General features: G+C 52.9%; 1 protein-coding gene across 2 annotated transcripts in view; it reads right to left on the reverse strand.

The window, feature by feature from the left end:
- Positions 1–17,287, reverse strand: part of LOC125723584 (histone-lysine N-methyltransferase 2D-like) — a 33,224-nt gene that overhangs the window by 2,650 nt on the left and 13,287 nt on the right. For both annotated transcript variants that reach the window (XM_049000316.1, XM_049000317.1), the window contains exons 22-54: positions 16,470–16,601; positions 16,120–16,247; positions 15,889–16,015; positions 15,724–15,801; positions 15,560–15,628; positions 15,298–15,441; positions 15,041–15,125; positions 14,698–14,945; positions 14,517–14,590; positions 14,345–14,395; positions 12,794–14,227; positions 12,360–12,515; positions 12,143–12,276; positions 10,062–11,989; positions 9,845–9,968; positions 9,678–9,765; positions 9,432–9,498; positions 9,118–9,350; positions 5,786–8,998; positions 5,556–5,693; positions 5,299–5,463; positions 5,075–5,222; positions 4,904–4,991; positions 4,578–4,753; positions 4,244–4,386; positions 4,014–4,146; positions 3,786–3,901; positions 2,472–3,687; positions 2,233–2,369; positions 1,957–2,087; positions 1,059–1,344; positions 326–399; positions 127–235 (exon numbers count right to left, since the gene is read on the reverse strand). In XM_049000316.1, the coding sequence (XP_048856273.1) occupies positions 127–235; positions 326–399; positions 1,059–1,344; positions 1,957–2,087; positions 2,233–2,369; positions 2,472–3,687; positions 3,786–3,901; positions 4,014–4,146; positions 4,244–4,386; positions 4,578–4,753; positions 4,904–4,991; positions 5,075–5,222; positions 5,299–5,463; positions 5,556–5,693; positions 5,786–8,998; positions 9,118–9,350; positions 9,432–9,498; positions 9,678–9,765; positions 9,845–9,968; positions 10,062–11,989; positions 12,143–12,276; positions 12,360–12,515; positions 12,794–14,227; positions 14,345–14,395; positions 14,517–14,590; positions 14,698–14,945; positions 15,041–15,125; positions 15,298–15,441; positions 15,560–15,628; positions 15,724–15,801; positions 15,889–16,015; positions 16,120–16,247; positions 16,470–16,601 (11,573 nt within the window). The remainder of the gene's footprint in view (positions 1–126; positions 236–325; positions 400–1,058; positions 1,345–1,956; positions 2,088–2,232; positions 2,370–2,471; positions 3,688–3,785; positions 3,902–4,013; positions 4,147–4,243; positions 4,387–4,577; positions 4,754–4,903; positions 4,992–5,074; positions 5,223–5,298; positions 5,464–5,555; positions 5,694–5,785; positions 8,999–9,117; positions 9,351–9,431; positions 9,499–9,677; positions 9,766–9,844; positions 9,969–10,061; positions 11,990–12,142; positions 12,277–12,359; positions 12,516–12,793; positions 14,228–14,344; positions 14,396–14,516; positions 14,591–14,697; positions 14,946–15,040; positions 15,126–15,297; positions 15,442–15,559; positions 15,629–15,723; positions 15,802–15,888; positions 16,016–16,119; positions 16,248–16,469; positions 16,602–17,287) is intronic.

Below are 17,287 nucleotides of genomic sequence, written 5' to 3' on the forward strand. Positions count from 1 at the left end.
AGGAAACAGGTAAGGTCAGCTTAGAATTCTGCACATCGTCAGTTTCAAGCAAGTAGCTGATGCCACTTCCTAACTTCAGGAAGCTCTCTGTACACTGTAGATTAGAATGAATATGGTGTGTTTTACCTCCTCTCCCTTAGGAATCCTCCGACTAGATATGATGATGATCTTGTCCTCTTTGTCAAAAGTAACAACCTCCGCCACACAATTGGGGGCACAAGAGTGGTTGACATATCTGTAGGGGAGAGGATGCATGAGGCGTAAAACCATGCTGGTGAAAATGGCTAATAGACAAAGAAGTAAAGGGACACATTGGGCGGCTCACCGGGCCGGGCCGCCAGTTAGGGTGGCATCGATCACGTGCTCATTGTTGATGCGAAACATGTAGATTCCTCGGTTCTGAAGAGACAGCAAAACAAAGCTTATCATGGCAACCCAGTTGCTAGGATCAAGCTCAAGTTCAAACAAAATTAAGCTCAACAAAATCAACCAGTCCTCCAAGCATTTTAAAGTAGCATGCCCAGTGGTTACCTGCAACATATGCAATGTGGCTCACAAATGATTACCAGAGCATTCTTTCCTCAGAAGCCTAGTAAAATTAAGACCCCTTTCCTCAAGGATAGATCTACAGTAGAAAGTACCCAGAAAGCAGAAAGCTACAGCAGAGCCCAGAAAGCACAGCAGCTACAAAACTGCCAGAATTCACTAATCTTAATGAACATACGAAATATAGACGACATTACCTTTAAATCAACCAAGAGCTATTTATAATTCCATTAAAAGCAAAAGGAAGCTTAATTTTAAATTACACATCTGCCCACCATGTTAGAAAATAGTGTTAACACTGGCTTTCCTTCCACTTCACATGAAGGGGAACTTCATCAGCTCAGTATTTTTGCAACATTCTCTCAGAGCTATCAGAGATCCTTCATCTTCGGGTCTCTCAGAGCTATCAGAGATCCTTCATCTTTGGGTCTCTCAGAGCTCAGACGCACAGTTGAAAACATGACAGATTAGAGTCAGTGCTGGTTTCCATGCCAACAACAGTAGCCCCCCACCTGCTCCTCATAGATCTTCTCTCGCCGGTTGGCCACCTCGTTGCGGATGATGGTGCCGATGTACTCGATGACCATGGTGTGCTTCTCCAGGTCTTTGGCGGCGTACAGGCCGAGCCCCTGGATGCGAGAGCGGGCCAGGTACACGTTGTTCTTCCATTCGGTCTTCAGGCGGCGGTACTGCGAGGACTTGGAGTGGACAAACTGCTTGCTGTAGGGTGTGTTGATCTCACCGGTGAAGGTGCTCTGGTAAGCCTTGGACATGCTGGTGCTGTTCAGGGTATGGGGCCTAGCCAGGAAAAGAGTGGGAGGTCTGTCCAAGGCCAATTACAGTATGCTGGAGAATACAACAAGGAATTGGCCATTTCCAATATGCTGTGGCATAAGCTGGCTTCATAAAAGGAGGACCGCTGTGGGAAACTACAGCACTCGCTCAACTTTCATATGCATGGAGGCGTGCAGTACTGTGCAAAGGTCTTAGGCAATCAGAGAAAATGTATAAAGCTATTTATCCCAATAGTAAATGTATATTCGCTCTGGGGGAAAAACAAAATGCAAATTAACAGTAACACAACAAAAATAACAAGAACTACTTCTGACAAAGTTACTGATCTTGTTCGGCGGCTAGATTAACGCTGCTTCAATTCCCAATGAGTTTATTAATAAAGTGACTGAGTGACGTATTGATTAGCCAAATAAGGTGGAGTATTGGTCAAGTGAACAAAAAAATACTTAGGTATGTTAAATGGTTACTGCAAAGGGTTCTAGGAGAGCTTGTGAAATGGCTGACACGTTGGGAGACTAGATATGGTTTTACACCAACATGATAACTTAAACATTTTGACTGCCTAAGACCATTGCACTGTACTGTAATTCTAACAGAAGAGAAGGCTGCGCTCACCTCTTGTAGTGGGTGAGGATCTTGGGCTCAGACCGGGCACAGCCAGTGGGGTTGATCATGAGAGGCAGCTCCATGAGTGGATGCCGGCCATAACGGAAGACGTAGTTCTGGCAGTTCTCGACACCAGGCAGCTGGGGAGGAGTGAGGTAGAGGGTCACAAGTTAATCTACTTTTGTGTAGAGCAAAATGTAGCTCAATTAAAAAGAAAAAAAAAAACAAAACCATAAAAGGTGGTTTAAATAGGATCTGAGTGAACAGCAGGTTGGAAGAACTCACAGACTCGGTGATCCGCAGGACTGCGTGCACGGTCAGGCCGTACATTTCCTCGCCCTTCACATGCTCTGTGAAGAGCTTCAGCATGGCGGACTCCTTGCGAAGGTTGGCAACCTGCTCTACAATTCGGGCCCAAATCCCTGCAGGAGCCATTAGGAAAAGAAAGGGGGACAGATTGAGGGTTTTAACAGCCCGTTCACTGTTGCTGACTAGTCGAGAGCAAGACGACAGGGTTGACGTACCATCAGGGGTGGAATCCTGGAGAAGCAGGTCCTCCTGCCCCTGCTCCAGCACACGCACCTCGAAGAGCGGCCGGCCGTCCACCTCACTGATGCGACAGCGGTAGCGGCAGCGGCGGTTGGGCACCCGGGTGCTCCAGTAGATACGCGTGGCCTCGTAGCCCACAGGGAAGATGGCGGTGGGCGAGTGGAAGGCAGCCATCTGGGAGGGCAGGAGCTGGCCCACGGCGTGGAAGATGAGACCGCCGACACGAAACATGTGGACACGGTCGCCACGCTGCAGAATGCTGGCGATCTGCTTGACCTCGTCGCGCTCAATGTAGACCCGCCGGAAGACGGCAAAGTTGCTGAGCTCCTCTTCACTGGGGCCCTTGAGCTTGTGCTGCGTGCACAACATAGTCTTGTCTTTGAAGAACATGCAGCGCGCGCGGATGGCGCAGGCAAAGTGGTACACGTTTGGGCAGCGCAGCCGGTTGCAGCTGTTGGTGGCGCCTGTCTTCTGGCAGCAGGCGCAGCGCGTGCGCAGCCCCCGGCGCAGAGCCACCTCCACGTTGATGAGCGCGCCGCCCTGCGTCTCGTACACTTCTGTGGACCATAGCGCGCAATTCAGATGCACCCATAGGTCCACGTCAATGTTGAGCAGGCGTGCCGGGCCGTCGGTGGGGCCGTCGCCCTCCTCGTGGCAGAAGCAGCATTTGCGCAGGTCGCGGGGCATTCTGTCGGGCCGCAGGGTGATGCGCAGCCGCTCCATGAGCTCCGACACCTCCCTGCTGCTCTCCTTCCGCGAGCTGCCTTTGCGGATGGTGATGACCAGCTGCAGGCGCTTCCAGCGCAGCCCCTTCCACTTCTTCATCTTTGGCCGTAGATCCTCGTCTTCAGAGGGCGACCGGCTGCGATGCTTGCTGGCCTTGGGGGAGCAATCCAGCAGGGCGGCAGCATCTTCAGCCGAAGCCATGGGGTCCGCCGGTGTGGCAGCCATAGGGAGCACGGCAGAGTCCTGCTCAAGTTCAGATTTGACTGGAGGTTTGCCTGGACTGGAAGGTGGAGAAGATGAGCTTTGAGCAGGAGGCGGACAGGATGGATGCAGAGGGACTAGTGGGGCGGGTGACTGGGGCGAAGAAGTGTCCACTGGGTATATAGGAAGATGGTGTACATCCAGGTCAGACACATTGGTGATGTAACAGTGCTGAACCGTTTTGTCCTCTGTCTCCAGGCACTCCTGAAAGTAAAACATGCCATTTAATCCTCTTTAGATCAAGTTCAACGGGTTAAGCAAACAAAGGTATTAACATTTACACCAGCTGGACATTTACTCACCTGTTTGACAATAGACAAGATATCCACCTGCTTCTTAAGAGTGCAGCTAGGTAAGGAGGCATCAAACTTTACCCACTCTGGCTTTCCTTGTCTAGAGCTGTCTGGGTCTGAAGGACCTGGATCAACACAAATGGCACCAAACACAAGAAAGGGGGACATAACCATGCATTAGTGTACTGAGCATTCTCTCTTAGCGCTTCTACTCCAATGTTATGCCAAGCAAAGTACCCGGAGCAAGTGTGTCCAGAGGTTTGCCCGCTTCAGGCCCTGTGCCTGGGCTCGGCGGAAAGGCCACCTCATAGGACCCTGGGGTCTGCATGTGTAGAAGCTGAGCCATGGCCACCATCACTGCGTTCAGATTCTGTTCTCAGAGGAAGGAGAGAGAACACGGCTCAGTAAAGTGGGTGTGACCACATTGCGTACAGGGACACGGAGTTGCGGATCCCCTCCCACGGTACCTTAGCGGCAGCAGCAGACAGCATGAGCGTGACAGACACCTCGTCGCTCTTAGATTTATCCCATTGGCTCGAACCTGGTCCCATTCTGCCAGTATGCTCAGAATGCGAGCTCACGGATTCGAAAGCCCTAGTCTCAGGGAAAACTGAAAGCAGGTCAAGCAGAAAGACAAGTCAGTGAGACGGTGTATGAAACAGGCGCACCAAAGCCTTTTCTTTGTAGTGAACTAATGGGAGCATGTCTATCGAGCAGGACACAGCTGGGCTCTCTAGCAGAGCAGGTGAAAATAATAATGACACAATGGCCTAAGGCAGTAGGGAGGATTACATTTCATACCAGGGATAGCAGAGCATGGGATGATGGGAATGACAGGCGATATAGCCCTTTCGCTTCCGCTCAGCTTTGTCTCCTCCATCAGAGGAAAGCGAGGGACTTCTTCCCCCAGAATGCTTTCTGGAGAGGAAGCGGGAACGATGCTGTCTGGAGCATCACTGTCCTCATCGCTCTCCATCCTGAAATAAAGTGGGAAGGAGAGAGAGTCACAGCCTGTACATACCACTACAGAACAAATGCACTTCTATGTGATCAAACATACCAGTTTATCTGTGACAATTCAAATAAATCACCCTGATCATCCATGGAGTGCTTGTATGCAACAGTACCTGATATCCTCGTTTTGATTGTGTGGAGGTGTGGGAAGAGCAGCGAGCAAATCAACATTCTTCACTTCCACACCCTCTCCCTCTGTGTCTGAAGATAGAGAGAAAGGGACTCAAACTGGCTCTACACGACACAGACTGTAGCCTAAAAACCCACTTTTCCCACCAGCTCACCCTTGGACTCTTCAGGAGGGTCAGCTTCCTTCTGTTCATCAGACAGCTCCTCCACGGTGGTCACCCCATTCAGTAATTTGTGCTGCACCGACGGCGGGGGAGTGGGCGGTAGAGAGGAGGGTGGTGTTGGTGGATTGCTAAGATGACTCTGAGGAGACAGGAACCATGAGGACCTGACTGACAAAGACAAACAAGACACTGTACGCCGTCCTGCTATATTCTACCTGAGTGAGCAGCTGAGAGTAGTAGTCAGGGATATTGTCCAGTACTGCATTGCCGAAAGAACCCTTCAGCTTTGTTTCATCGTTGCCTGTGCTGCTGCCAAAAGGCGTGAACAACTCAAGGTTGGCAGTGATGGAGGGCTCCATTAGAGGAAGGAGAGACAGCTCCTGGAATAACAGAATTGCGTATTTTATTACCTTTGAATAAAGGTTATGAAAACCAGACTGTTCCCTGAAGGTCATGTTCAGCTCTGACACACCTGCTTCAGTTGCTTCATCAAAGCCTCTGTGCTTTTTCCTACTTCATCCTTTTTGGTCTTCTTTCGGGCACTGGGCACAGCCTTAGATGTGCGTTTCACCTTGGTTGCCTGAGGCTTCTTGTTGACAGACTGCGAGTCCTGTAGGAGGAAAAGCATGAACAGTTGTATCTAAAGAATCTTGAACAGATTACAAATATTTGCTTCAGAAACCAAGGACGAGAGGATCCTACCTCCATGTTGCATGGCGTTCCCTGCAGCTTCTGCTCCAACATCGCCAATTTGCTGTTGATGTGGCCATTAATCTCACTGTGGATGTTGTCGGAGGGCTGCTGGGCTGCCAGCTGCAGGTTTTTAGTGTGCAACAGTTTCTGTAGAAGATGCTGTCCTGTCCCAGGCTGCTGAGCTTGAAAGCCAGGAGCCCCAGCTGTGTTTTCCTGGCTTGTGGTGTTGGAATAAACTGAACCAGTGACACTGCCAACAGGGCAAGGACCCACCTGCCCATGACTGCTCTCCTTCTTTACAACCCTACTACAGGCCTCATTCCCTGCCTCTGGATCACAATTTACCTCCCTCGGCTCCTGTTTAATGTTCTGAAGAAACATTTTGTTTAGAGATTCTTCCCCGTGATGAGATGTTTGATTCTCTACACAAGGGGGCTGCTGCATATTCCTTTCAATTTGAGGAGGTGGCCTGCCCACTAGCAATGTGGTACTTTGTACCTCATTGGGTAGTTTTTCTGAAGACAGATGTTCACACTTTAGCCCTGGCTGCCCTGGAGCCCCATTCACCTCACCTGAGACAGATCTACTGGTGTCTACTTGATTGAATGGACTGCTTTTTCTAGCAAAATTCTCAACTGCAGTGGCAGAGACCGTTTGGCCATAAGAGGATAGTGTGCCTTGTTCCTGACTGGTGGTTGAAGCTGGACTTGAAGTAGTGCCTACTGCTGAGGGGCCAGGACATATCAAGCGTGCTGGGGAGCCTTCTGAGCCAACTGGCGTTTGAGGTGCCTGAAATGGGCTAGAAGCTCCTGGCAATCGTGGTTGAAATGTTTGTTGATGAGATGCTTGTTGAGATTGCAATGCTTGTGTCGGTGATGACTGATGTACACCTGTAGGGTGCGGGAAGAAGTGTTGCTGCAACTGTTGCTGCTGTGTCTGTACATTATGCTGCTGAGGAAGCTTAATTCCTGGGGAGTTTTGGTGACCCTCTCTCAGTGTCTCCAAAGCCATTGTGATCTGTCCTCCAGCCAATTGCTGCTGCTGCTGCATTCTCTGCTGATGCTGAGGCAAAAGACTATATTGGGTCGGAGGTCTTTGCTGTAGCTGTTGGGAAAGTTGCATTGGTGGCTGTACCATCATACCAGGCTGTTGCAACTGTTGTTGCTGTTGGGAAGGACCTCTAACACCTTGCTGCAGAGGTATCCCTACTGAGGACTGCATCATCATGGTTTGTGGGGACACACCCACAGCTTGTTGCCCCACTGCTCCTTGGGGGAGCTGCTGTTGTGTTACCAATCCTTGTGGTCTCTGTGCTACTAATCCTTGTGGTCGCTGTGCCACTAATCCCTGTGCTTGACTCTGCTGTCCTGGGACTTGTGCCTGCCCCGGAGACATGGCCATTCTCAGCATCTGATGCCTCTGGGCAATCATAGCTTGTATTTGACTTGGGGACAAGTGGCGGAGCTGGGGATTCTGAGCGATTAATGCTTGAAGGTTAATATGTGGTCGGATATGTCCCATAGTCATTCCTGGCCTGGGGACCATCCCTGGACTTTGCTGTCCCCTCACTATACCCAACTGTCCCATCATCACTTGCTTCTGCTGTTGGAGGAGGAGGGCTTGCTGTTGTTGCTGCGGATTTGGGTGAGTTGTCACACCAGGTGCCTGTTGGCCAGTCTGACACTGTAGCTGCCCAATCCCATCCTGGGACTGCGGCTCAACCTTCTGACCAACAACTGCACCCTGCTGCTGTAGCTGAGATACGCGACACACTTGTTGTCCATCCTGCTGTGCAGGACTGTTTTGCTCTCCCTGCAGGTTGCTTTGCCTCGGCACAGTCTGTGAAAGAACACTTTGGTTGCTTTGATAACTAAGTTGTTGTGGGATCCCTGATGAAGAGGGGGAACTGGAAAGCTGCTGCAATTGTGCAAGTTGTTGTGGTTGTGGTGCCATGTATGTGTTTGGTGTTTGCTGCTGAATCACCGCTCCTGATGCCTCTCCTGCTGACCCAGGGTGCTGTACATGGACAGCGATTACAGACCCTTGTGGCTGCTGTGGTGTCCTTGGGTTAAGTATTCCACTGTCTTTAGCGTTTTGAATATCATGTGAAACATTTTGTACCCCTAGCTGCAGGCCTTCAGTTATCCCTTGCTGTTGAGGACCTTCTCGAGCATTTCCTGCTGGGAGAGATGTTTCCAGGGTGACCTGACTTTCAGCCGATTCCAGCTGCGTCGGTGCTGTTTGCAGCGGTCTGCCCAGGTCTTGTTGAAGGTTGATCTGGTTCATATATCCTTGCTGCTGTGGCAGGTGCTGCTGCAACTTTTGTTGCTGGGGTCGCTGTGGCGAGTCATTTCCTGCCTTCTTTTGCTGTTGGGAAAGAAGCATTCTCTGTGCTAGAATATTCTGTTGCTGTGGGGTTAGTTGGGTATGTGGTCCCTTAAGGCCATGCTGTTGAGGACCCACCAGCCCATGCTGAGGCACCAAACCCTGGGCTCTCTGCTGTTGTACCAACATCTGTTGGTTTTCAATTATTCTTTGCTCCTTTCCCACAGCATTGTTGCCTTGGGTCATCACTTGCTCTCCCATAACGTTCTGCTGTTGTTGTGGACCAGTTTGGCTTCCCATCAGACTTTGCACTGGCACAGGCACCTGCTGATCTTGGAGCTGCATCATGCTTTGTTGTTGGGGCTCATGCTGTTGAGACATCATCGGATTATTCATCCCCCTTTGCTGGGACGGTGTTACCATAACACCTGCTGGCTGAGTAGTCAAGCCAGATTGCTGGACTTGTGGTGGAATTACTTGTTGCCCCATAAGTCCTTGCTGCCGCATTTTCTGCACAAGCTGCATCCTGTGCTGAAGCTGCATTTGTCGATCCTGCATAAGTCTTGCATCTGGGCCCTGATCTCCAGCATTCTGAGGAAAACATCCTGCATGGGGACCTGAGGCCATAGTAACAGGATGTGGGGGTTGAGTGGCTCCAAGGAAGGGCGGAGGTTGCTGCAATCCTACCGGGACCCCCCCAGGAGGAACATGCACAGGGGGCTGGCCTGACAGTGGCATACCCTGCTGCCCTACCACTGATCCGGGCAGCTTGGAGAGGACCCGAGTTGCTTGTGCAGAAGAGCCAGGTGTCAGAAGACCGGAGCTTTGTTGATGTTGCTGCTGTTTGTTTCGGTATTCTGTGATCAGACTCGTGTGCTCTTTTTGCTGTTTGCGCACCTGGGCGTTTCGAATGAATGAAGGAACAAACAAAACAGAACATCATTACTTATCCAGCCTTAGCACAAACTCAGCAGCACTGCATCCATACTGCCACGTCACTTCCGTAGTTCAGTTACCTGATCTAGCTGTTTCTGTATCTTGCTCTGTTCTTCAGTGACCAGCTTAAGCTTCTCGGCGTCGGCCTCAGCAAATTCCCGGCCCGCCTTCTTGGCTGTGCGTTGCTTGGCGCAAAGTGCCTTGCGGGACTTGCGGTGCACGCCGATCTGCTCCTCCAGGAATTTCAGCTGCATCTGCAGGAGCTGCTGAGTGTGAAGCAGCCACTCCTCATACTTGTGCTGCTCCGTATCATCTGGATTGGGAACAGATCTCATCAAACCAAAAGAACCCAAACCCCACTCAAAAATGTCAAAATTTATTAATCATCCCGTACTGATAATGCCTTGCACGAACTGGGGAGGGTTGGGTTTGGTTTGAGTCATGTCACTGGTTTCTCCTTCCTGCGGAAAACAGAGCAAAACTGATGTCAGATCACCATACTACAGTCCATTAGAACTCCCAACAGCAAACTCTCAGGACAGAATCTGAAGGGTCATTCAGTGTCAGACGGCAGAGGTCATTTTGTTGTCACATCTCAGCAGATCTGTGGCTGAATAAAGGATTAGTAAATAAATGGTACCTTTGCAGGCCCTGCCTGGAGCCTGCCTTGGGGATCTGTAGCGCCTGGGGTCCTGGCCAGTCTCTGAGCCAGGAGAGACACTTGTTGTCTGAGAGAGAGAGTCAAGCACTGACATCAGTCACAAAACGAAGACTGAAAATTGCCTTAATTTGAACAAGACCAAGTACCTATTGATGCCAGGTGGCACTCCGATGGGACTTTGAGCCATAACCCTTTTGATGCCCTTCAGTGCCACCATTTTTGCCTTTGCGATAGGATCCATGATATCATCTGGCGCAAATTTGTCCAGATCTGCAACAAAGTGTCAGAGGGTCAAGAATTCAGTTCCCCGGTAAACAAATGAACTAGACGACGACATAAAATACATTTTAAGGATTAAGATACCAGTGTCTGGGAAGAAGGTGCCAGCCAGAGGTGGCTTTGCTAGCTGTTGCTGCTGATGTGGACTGACAATCATCTGATGTCCTCCTGGCTGCTGAGCCATGGGAAGATTAGGTGACGGGGGCACGGCTGCTCCCAAAAGCCTCGGCTGCTGCTGGGGTGGGAGTGAGTGGGGTCTGGGCACCACACCTGGCTGAAACTGTTGATTTATAAGCTCCTGTGGAAGTGAGTGGTGCTGCTGGGCCAGCAAAACCTGTGGGGTACCCTGAGAAAGGGGAGCTTGCTGTTGAGGGAGGGTGCTATGAAGGTGTGATGTTATCCCTCCCTGCTGAAGGACACTCAATTGTTGCTGTTGTTGCTGCTTCTGAAGCTCCTTCTTCTCGTGCTCCAGCAGATCCTGGATTAGTAGGGGTAGCTCACTGGCTTCCAGAGAACTTTCAACTTTGTCCAAATCTACAGCAGGGGAATGCTGCCCCCCTCCATCCGGTAGCCCCAGTGGGTCCTCATCCAGGTCTGAATGCAGATTGTCTGAGGGAAACGAAATCGTGTCTGCAGGGAGATTAAATGGTAGACCTCCCAAAGGAACAGTCCCAAGAGAAGCAGACGTGTTTGGCAGCTGAGCAGCAAGCCCACAGTGGGGCTTGGCAGTGTTTGGTGACCCTCCTAATATCATGGAGACAGATTCTGCCATCTCATCCTTTATGGCACCAGAAGGCAGCTGCTTCGGCTTAGGTCTGGTTTCATCCTCAAGGCCAGGCATCAAGCTGCTCTCCTCCAACTTAAGTGTCTGGAGGCTCTGGGCCTCTGATGATTGGCTATTCTGTGTAGAAGGATGAGGGATGCTTGAGGAACTCAATACGGGCTGTGGGCCGGTGACTGACGTGGCTGACTTGAACGATTTCTGCTCTGTCAAATCCAGCTTTGGTTTGTCTTCCACCTTAACATGAGGAACAGAAGTGGAAGAGGCACCAGGGACTTCACTTTCAGCCTCTACCAGCCGCAGCTGCTCAGAAAAGGTGTCCTTGGGATCTGCTTGATCAAGCTCAGGGTCAGTGTAGGCCAGCAAGTCAAACTCATCACACTTCAGCAGGTCATCCAGGTGTGGGTCAGTGGTTTCCAGATTGTCCAAATCATCATCCGCCTTATCAGGGTCAAGGTCAAGTGTGGCAAGGTCATCAACATCCTCAGTGCCATCATCACCTCCGGTGCCCCCCAACCCTTTGGCATCAAATGGGTCATCAAGTTCAGCCTCTGGCATGTCTAGGTGACAGGGCCTTATAGCCATTGGGTCTACAGAGGAAGCCTTTCGGTCTTGTCCAGTACCAGTCTGGGGAGATTTCTGAACGTGCATGCTGGACATACTTAGGTTTGGAGTAGAGGTGCTGAGTTGCTGCTGCTGGGTTTGAGGTGACTGCAAAGCGGCTTGCGGAGGCAGTATGGTGGTACATTGCTGCAAACCCAGCCCAGGATCTCTGACTGCCTCCACCTGAGGGGAGGCGGCAGCAGGCAACGGCAGAGCTGGAGGAGCAGATAAAGAAGCATGTGGAAATGGGGCACCCACGCCCTGCTGAGGTATGAACAAACGTGGCCGGGGCTGCACACCACGCGGCACAAACTGTGCTCCTGGAGGCCCCCTCTGCATGTTGTGTCTCAGCTCGATGAATTGTGGAGGGGCTCCAGGCACAGGGCCTCCCTGTACAGCCTGAGCAGGAGAGCCAGTTGTCATGGCAAGGGGGCTGGGAATTGCCGGCATCCTCTGAACGTTAAGCGAATCACCAACAGAGGTAGACGAGTGGTGTCTCGCAGCTGCTGCCACCTCCACCCCAGCTGGCTGCAGAAATCGCCGCGGAGTCGCACTCTGTCCTGGCCACTGCGTGGGCAACTGACCATGCAGGTGAAAGCCCTGGGGATGGGGGTTCTGCCCTGTTTGTCTGCAGGGGAGGAAAATTTGCGAGCATTTGATAATGACTGATAATATATGGCACACAGAAACAAACATAGTTACCATTTAATATTGCATATTATAATATTGATAGAACACATCTCCTGCATGTATCTTAGCATAAATAAAATAATGCTCATACCTAATGCCAATAGCGTCCGTTAATGCAGGTATCCCAGGAGGAATGGGACAACCCAGCTTTTCAGCCATTGTGCTTACAGCAGCCTTCTTACCCAACTCTGCAGCTGGATAAGCAGCAACAAGAGCAGCTCTATCCTAAAATAGCAGAAACAATCAGTGAAAGTTTTCCTATTATAGAAACAAGTATGGTACAGTCAAGATGGCAGCTAGACCTGTACCTGGGGGTAAGGTGGGGGGGCTCGTTGACTCTTATCTGCTTGGTAGGGTGGCATGTTCTCTCCTGGCCAGGGGGTGGCGCTGTTATTGGCTGCAGCTGCTGCTTTCTCCTGTCGTAGGGAGTTTCTCTGCATTAACAACTCTCTCAATCTCTGTTTCTGCAAAGGGCAAGAACAGGGGAAAACAGGGAACAGACTTCTGTTAGAGGAAGCGGGGCTCTGAGCCGTCTCAAATGAAAGCTGTGAGAGATACGAGACCCACATCTAATAAGGGATTCACAGTCCAGTTCCATTTTTTTCTTTTAACTTTGGCTGACTCTTCTCTAGAAAGTGAATATGATGTGGACCCAATTCCATGAACAGCATGTCCAAAAATGAGCCATTTTCCCCATATCAGATGTCATACGGGTGTTTCTGACATCTGCCTATAAATTTACCTGTCGGTGCTTCTCCAGGTCCGACTGGCTCAGACTGCCTGTCACCAGGTCCTGACTCACATGGAGCTCCTGCGGCTCCTGAGAGCCCGGTACTGCAGGGGGGCGAGGCACCTCTTGGGCTCGCATAGAAAAGGGTTCGGATGCCCCCGATGGCAGGTGTAATCGCGAGGGGAAGCTGTCGGCACTCAGCACCTGAGGCTGGGCTGGCTGGGGCTGAGCTTGGGGGGGGCGGGATTCTCCAAAAGCCACATGCACCTGAGTCGTTGCCCCTGGAAACACGCCCATGCCGGGACTGCAGTTCACCGCAGGGGGTCCAGGGGGCTTTCCTGAAAGAGGATCCCCAATGGAAGGGGGCGCCACTGGGGGCAGCTGGCCGGGGTGAGTGGAGGCCGGAAAGCCCAGGTTGCCTTGTGGGGGAACTGAGGTTGGCCGGGGGGGTTTTTGCAGAGATGCAAAGGGATCGCAGGACTGGGGCCGCGAGGGAGGGCGCGAGTAAGGTTCAGGAGACTGGAAGCAGGGGGGGACAGGGGACTGCGGAGGAAACACTTCACTGGAAAGAGTGCCTGTGCTGAGGGGTGACTGGGGGCTGGCAGCCACTCTGGAGCTGGGGTCTGCCTGAGGTAGCAGAGGCCTGTGGGACAGAGGAGAGCAGCCGTCCCCTGACTGAGGTCGAGAGGTGAGAGCAGGCTGAGCGTGTTTGTCCGAAAACGAGGCCGAGGGAGACTGGCGGAAGCTTTCAGAAAGGTGACCGGGGGGGGCGCCAGGCAGGGGGCAGCCGGCGGGGTTGGTGGCGTCGCCCTGTTGGGCCCGAGGTGTCATGGGAGTCTTGAACAGTCTGTCCCCTGACTCCAGCAAGCCAGCAGCAGAGCCAGAGATAACGTCTGCGCAGCCGGCAGGAGGAGCCCTACTGGAGGGGATACCAACCAGGTCAAGCTTCTGCTGTCCCATCCCAGCTGGAGAAGCTGCAGACAGAGGGGAGGCAGTACTGTGCTCTTGACGTCCCCCCCCCTTCTGACTACATGGAGGGTCTCCAAAGGGGGAGGAGTGTGGTGGAGAGAGTAGAGGGGAGCCCCCAGGGACTCTGTGCTGAGGGCTCTGGGGCAGGCTTGCTGGAGACCGGCAGGAGCTGGGCTGCGTGTCCTGTGGGCCGGAGCAGCTCGGCTGAGCCTGGGGGGCGAGCTGCAGGCCTGAAAGGGGTTTGCCTGAGGAAAGGGCCTGCAGTGGACTGCCAGAGGACTGAGGGTGTGGAGACTGGGGAGTAAGCGACGAGAAAGGATCCACTGGGGTACCGGTGCCAGGCATGACGGAGAAGGGGCTCTCCGCAGAGCTGGGCTGCGACGGAGTGGAAAGGGAACCCGAAAGTGGAGGGGGGATGTGGAGGTGCAGGTCAGGACGCTCCGTCTTCACAGACCGGCACAGCTGGACCTCAGACTGCTGTGGGGGGGCAAGTAGCAGAGCAGAGAACATCAGCAGACATTCACAGCAGGGCTGCACCAATATCAAGCCCCTCCCAGAGACACAACCCCACCCCCTCCCCAGGGCATTTCTGACCTTCTGTGCCTTGCTGATTCGTTGGGCAGCCCGGTTGTCTTTGGCCTTTTGCTGTCGAGGCGAAGGTAGGAAGGATGGTTATGTGACATCACTGCCGTGTATATCACGGATGCCATGCAATACAGACAGAGCCAAATGCGATGGAAAAGCTGCATTGAAAACTGCACCTTACCAGAAAGGGCACCTTATCTGCAGCGGAAATCTTCCTCCACATCTTCATTATCTGTTTGCACCGATTGGACCAGTCTGTCAAGAGCAAATAAAGGGAGAAATAAACAGGGAGACCAAAGCAGAGCCCAGCCTCCAGGTGAAGTGCTGTGAGCTGTGCACGTGTCGCTTTCCGGCAGGCTAACCCGGGAAATCCTGCTTGAGACTGGGGAAGTTGAGGTTAGCGTAGAGCACCGGGGAGATGGTGGACAACTCCCCCAGCTCCTCGTCCTTCTCCCAGCGCTGCAGGCTGCGCTGGCTGTAAGACAGGCCGTCACCCTCCGGCTCTGTGGGTGTGGGGGGCGTGGAGGGCGTGGAGGGCAAGGCTGGGGTGGATGGTGTCACCCAGGTACTCTCCTCTCCATGGTCAGGGCTGAAGAAACCCGGCCGATCCCTGATAACGCCGGAACAAGAGGTGAGCTAACACTGCAGGAAGAGGGAGCATCATTAGGAAGGCCAACCAGGACCGTGCAGGATAAATGGTCTTACCGGCTGTCCAAAAATGGAGACTGGGAGAGCCCGGGGAAGGAGTCCATCATGCCAGCAGAAGGCAGGGAGCTAGACAAAGAGCCTCCTGCATGGAGGATACGGTGTGAGGCTCTCACATTAACACGGCAACCTCATTAAGACTCCCTGTGTCAAGACATGCAGGCCAACCAGCAGCACAAAGCTTCACTCACTGACCACACTTTGACATCCCGGTCAGCCCATCATTCTCTCTCCCTACGTCCCAAGCCCAAACAAACCTGGAGGAAGACTTCGGCTGGGCTCACCCGGACCCGGCTCCACCACGGCTCCCACACTCCCCTGCTGACCATCACCCAGGACAGCCCCGTCTTGAACTCCAAGCACCTTCCGGAAGAACTGCTCTGAACTGAGACTGTCGCCACCTTGGGGAAAGCCAGGACCAGACGAGTGAGAGGAGAGCGGAGGCTGGTGACGGAGGCAAACGATGACAGCGCTGTGCGGGCACTCAAAGCCGCAGCTCAGCTCAGGCGGGCCTCTCACCCTCACAGCTCTGTGCGACACGCGACGTCTGGTCCTTGGGAGACAGCGGTCCAGCGGGGCCAGCATCAGCTGAAAGTTCACCAAGACAGCCGGTCAGACACTGCCGAATTAGCCAAGAGTAATATCCATGTATGGTAAATAATGTTTTAAATAAAGAATCTCACCGTCTGTATTTCCTTCAGCCTCCGACGCTGGAACAGCCGGTTGCTTTAGCTTCGCTGTCACACCTTCCTTTGCCTCAGCTGAAATTTCCCATATGAGGACAGTCACTTTAGGTTAGTTAGAGACGTTCTGTGTGCAAAAGCAGCCTTACCCGTCTTAGCCCTCACCTGATTCAGCCGCTGCCATTGCTGTAGTGGGTGGAGGCTGGAGGGGACCATGAGCCTGCCTCTGTCCAGCAGGGGGCAGCAGTGCTTTCTTGCTAAGATCCAGGAGGGTCTTGCCAAAAAAAGCCTCCTGTATTAGTAGAGACAGAGAGACCGTCTAACCATACTTCAGTGGGCACCGGCTAATTCACCGTCCACAGGACGGGCTCGGGCATATCTGCCCGCGCGACATACCTGCAGGTACACCGGAAAGGCGTCCTCCAGCTTACTCTTCTTCCGGCCCCTGCGCTTCTTGGCCTGCTCCCCTTCTACCTCGGGCACCTTAAGGTCGGGGGCGATCGCAGCTGTATCCGGATGAGCTCCTGAGCAAGTATGAACCATCCTCAATTTTACAGGCCCACTATAAAGGAGACAGTGACCTCCAGGAATATCTAAAGCCCACATGTCCCAGATGTTATTTTTGTGCCGATTAGCATTGGAAACGCTAACCCGCTAACCGAAGACCAAACTTCACAACAAACACAGTCAAAGTGGAAGGACTGGTGAGACAACAGCATAGAGCAGACAGAAGCATTCGGTTTAACCTGCAGTTAACTTGTCTTCATCAGTAGCCTTGTCTGCGTTCAATCCATCCAACTCTCCAGCAGGGGGCACTGCTGGCCCCTTTTTCGCTCGGGGGTTAGACTTCCTCTGTCGCACCATAAACCCACCAATCCCTACAACCGATGGGAGGAAGCATATTCAGGGACGCCAGGTGACCCCACCCCAGAACACGGTGATGTGCGGGTTAGGGTGTGCGGTGATGTGCGGGTCCCGTAGGCTACCTGGCCTGTAGGGTTAGGGTTAGGGTGTGCGGTGATGTGCGGGTCCCCTAGGCTACCTGGCCTGTAGGGTTAGGGTGTGCGGTGATGTGCGGGTCCCCTAGGCTACCTGGCCTGTAGGGTTAGGATGTGCGGTGATGTGCGGGTCCCCTAGGCTACCTGGCCTGTAGGGTTAGGATGTGCGGTGATGTGCGGGTCCCCTAGGCTACCTGGCCTGTAGGGTTAGGGTGTGCGGTGATGTGCGGGTCCCCTAGGCTACCTGGCCTGTAGGGTTAGGGTGTGTGGTGATGTGCGGGTCCCCTAGGCTACCTGGCCTGTAGGGTTAGGGTGTGCGGTGATGTGCGGGTCCCCTAGGCTACCTGGCCTGTAGGGTTAGGGTGTGCGGTGATGTGCGGGTCCCCTAGGCTACCTGGCCTGTAGGGTTCGGGTTAGGATGTGCGGTGATGTGCGAGTCCCCTAGGCTACCTGGCCTGTAGGGTTAGGATGTGCGGTGATGTGCGAGTCCCCTAGGCTACCTGGCCTGTAGGGTTAGGATGTGCGGTGATGTGCGAGTCCCCTAGGCTACCTGGCCTGTAGGGTTA

This window comes from Brienomyrus brachyistius, unplaced genomic scaffold (assembly GCF_023856365.1).
Source record: "Brienomyrus brachyistius isolate T26 unplaced genomic scaffold, BBRACH_0.4 scaffold50, whole genome shotgun sequence".
Taxonomy (NCBI): Eukaryota; Metazoa; Chordata; class Actinopteri; order Osteoglossiformes; family Mormyridae; genus Brienomyrus; species Brienomyrus brachyistius.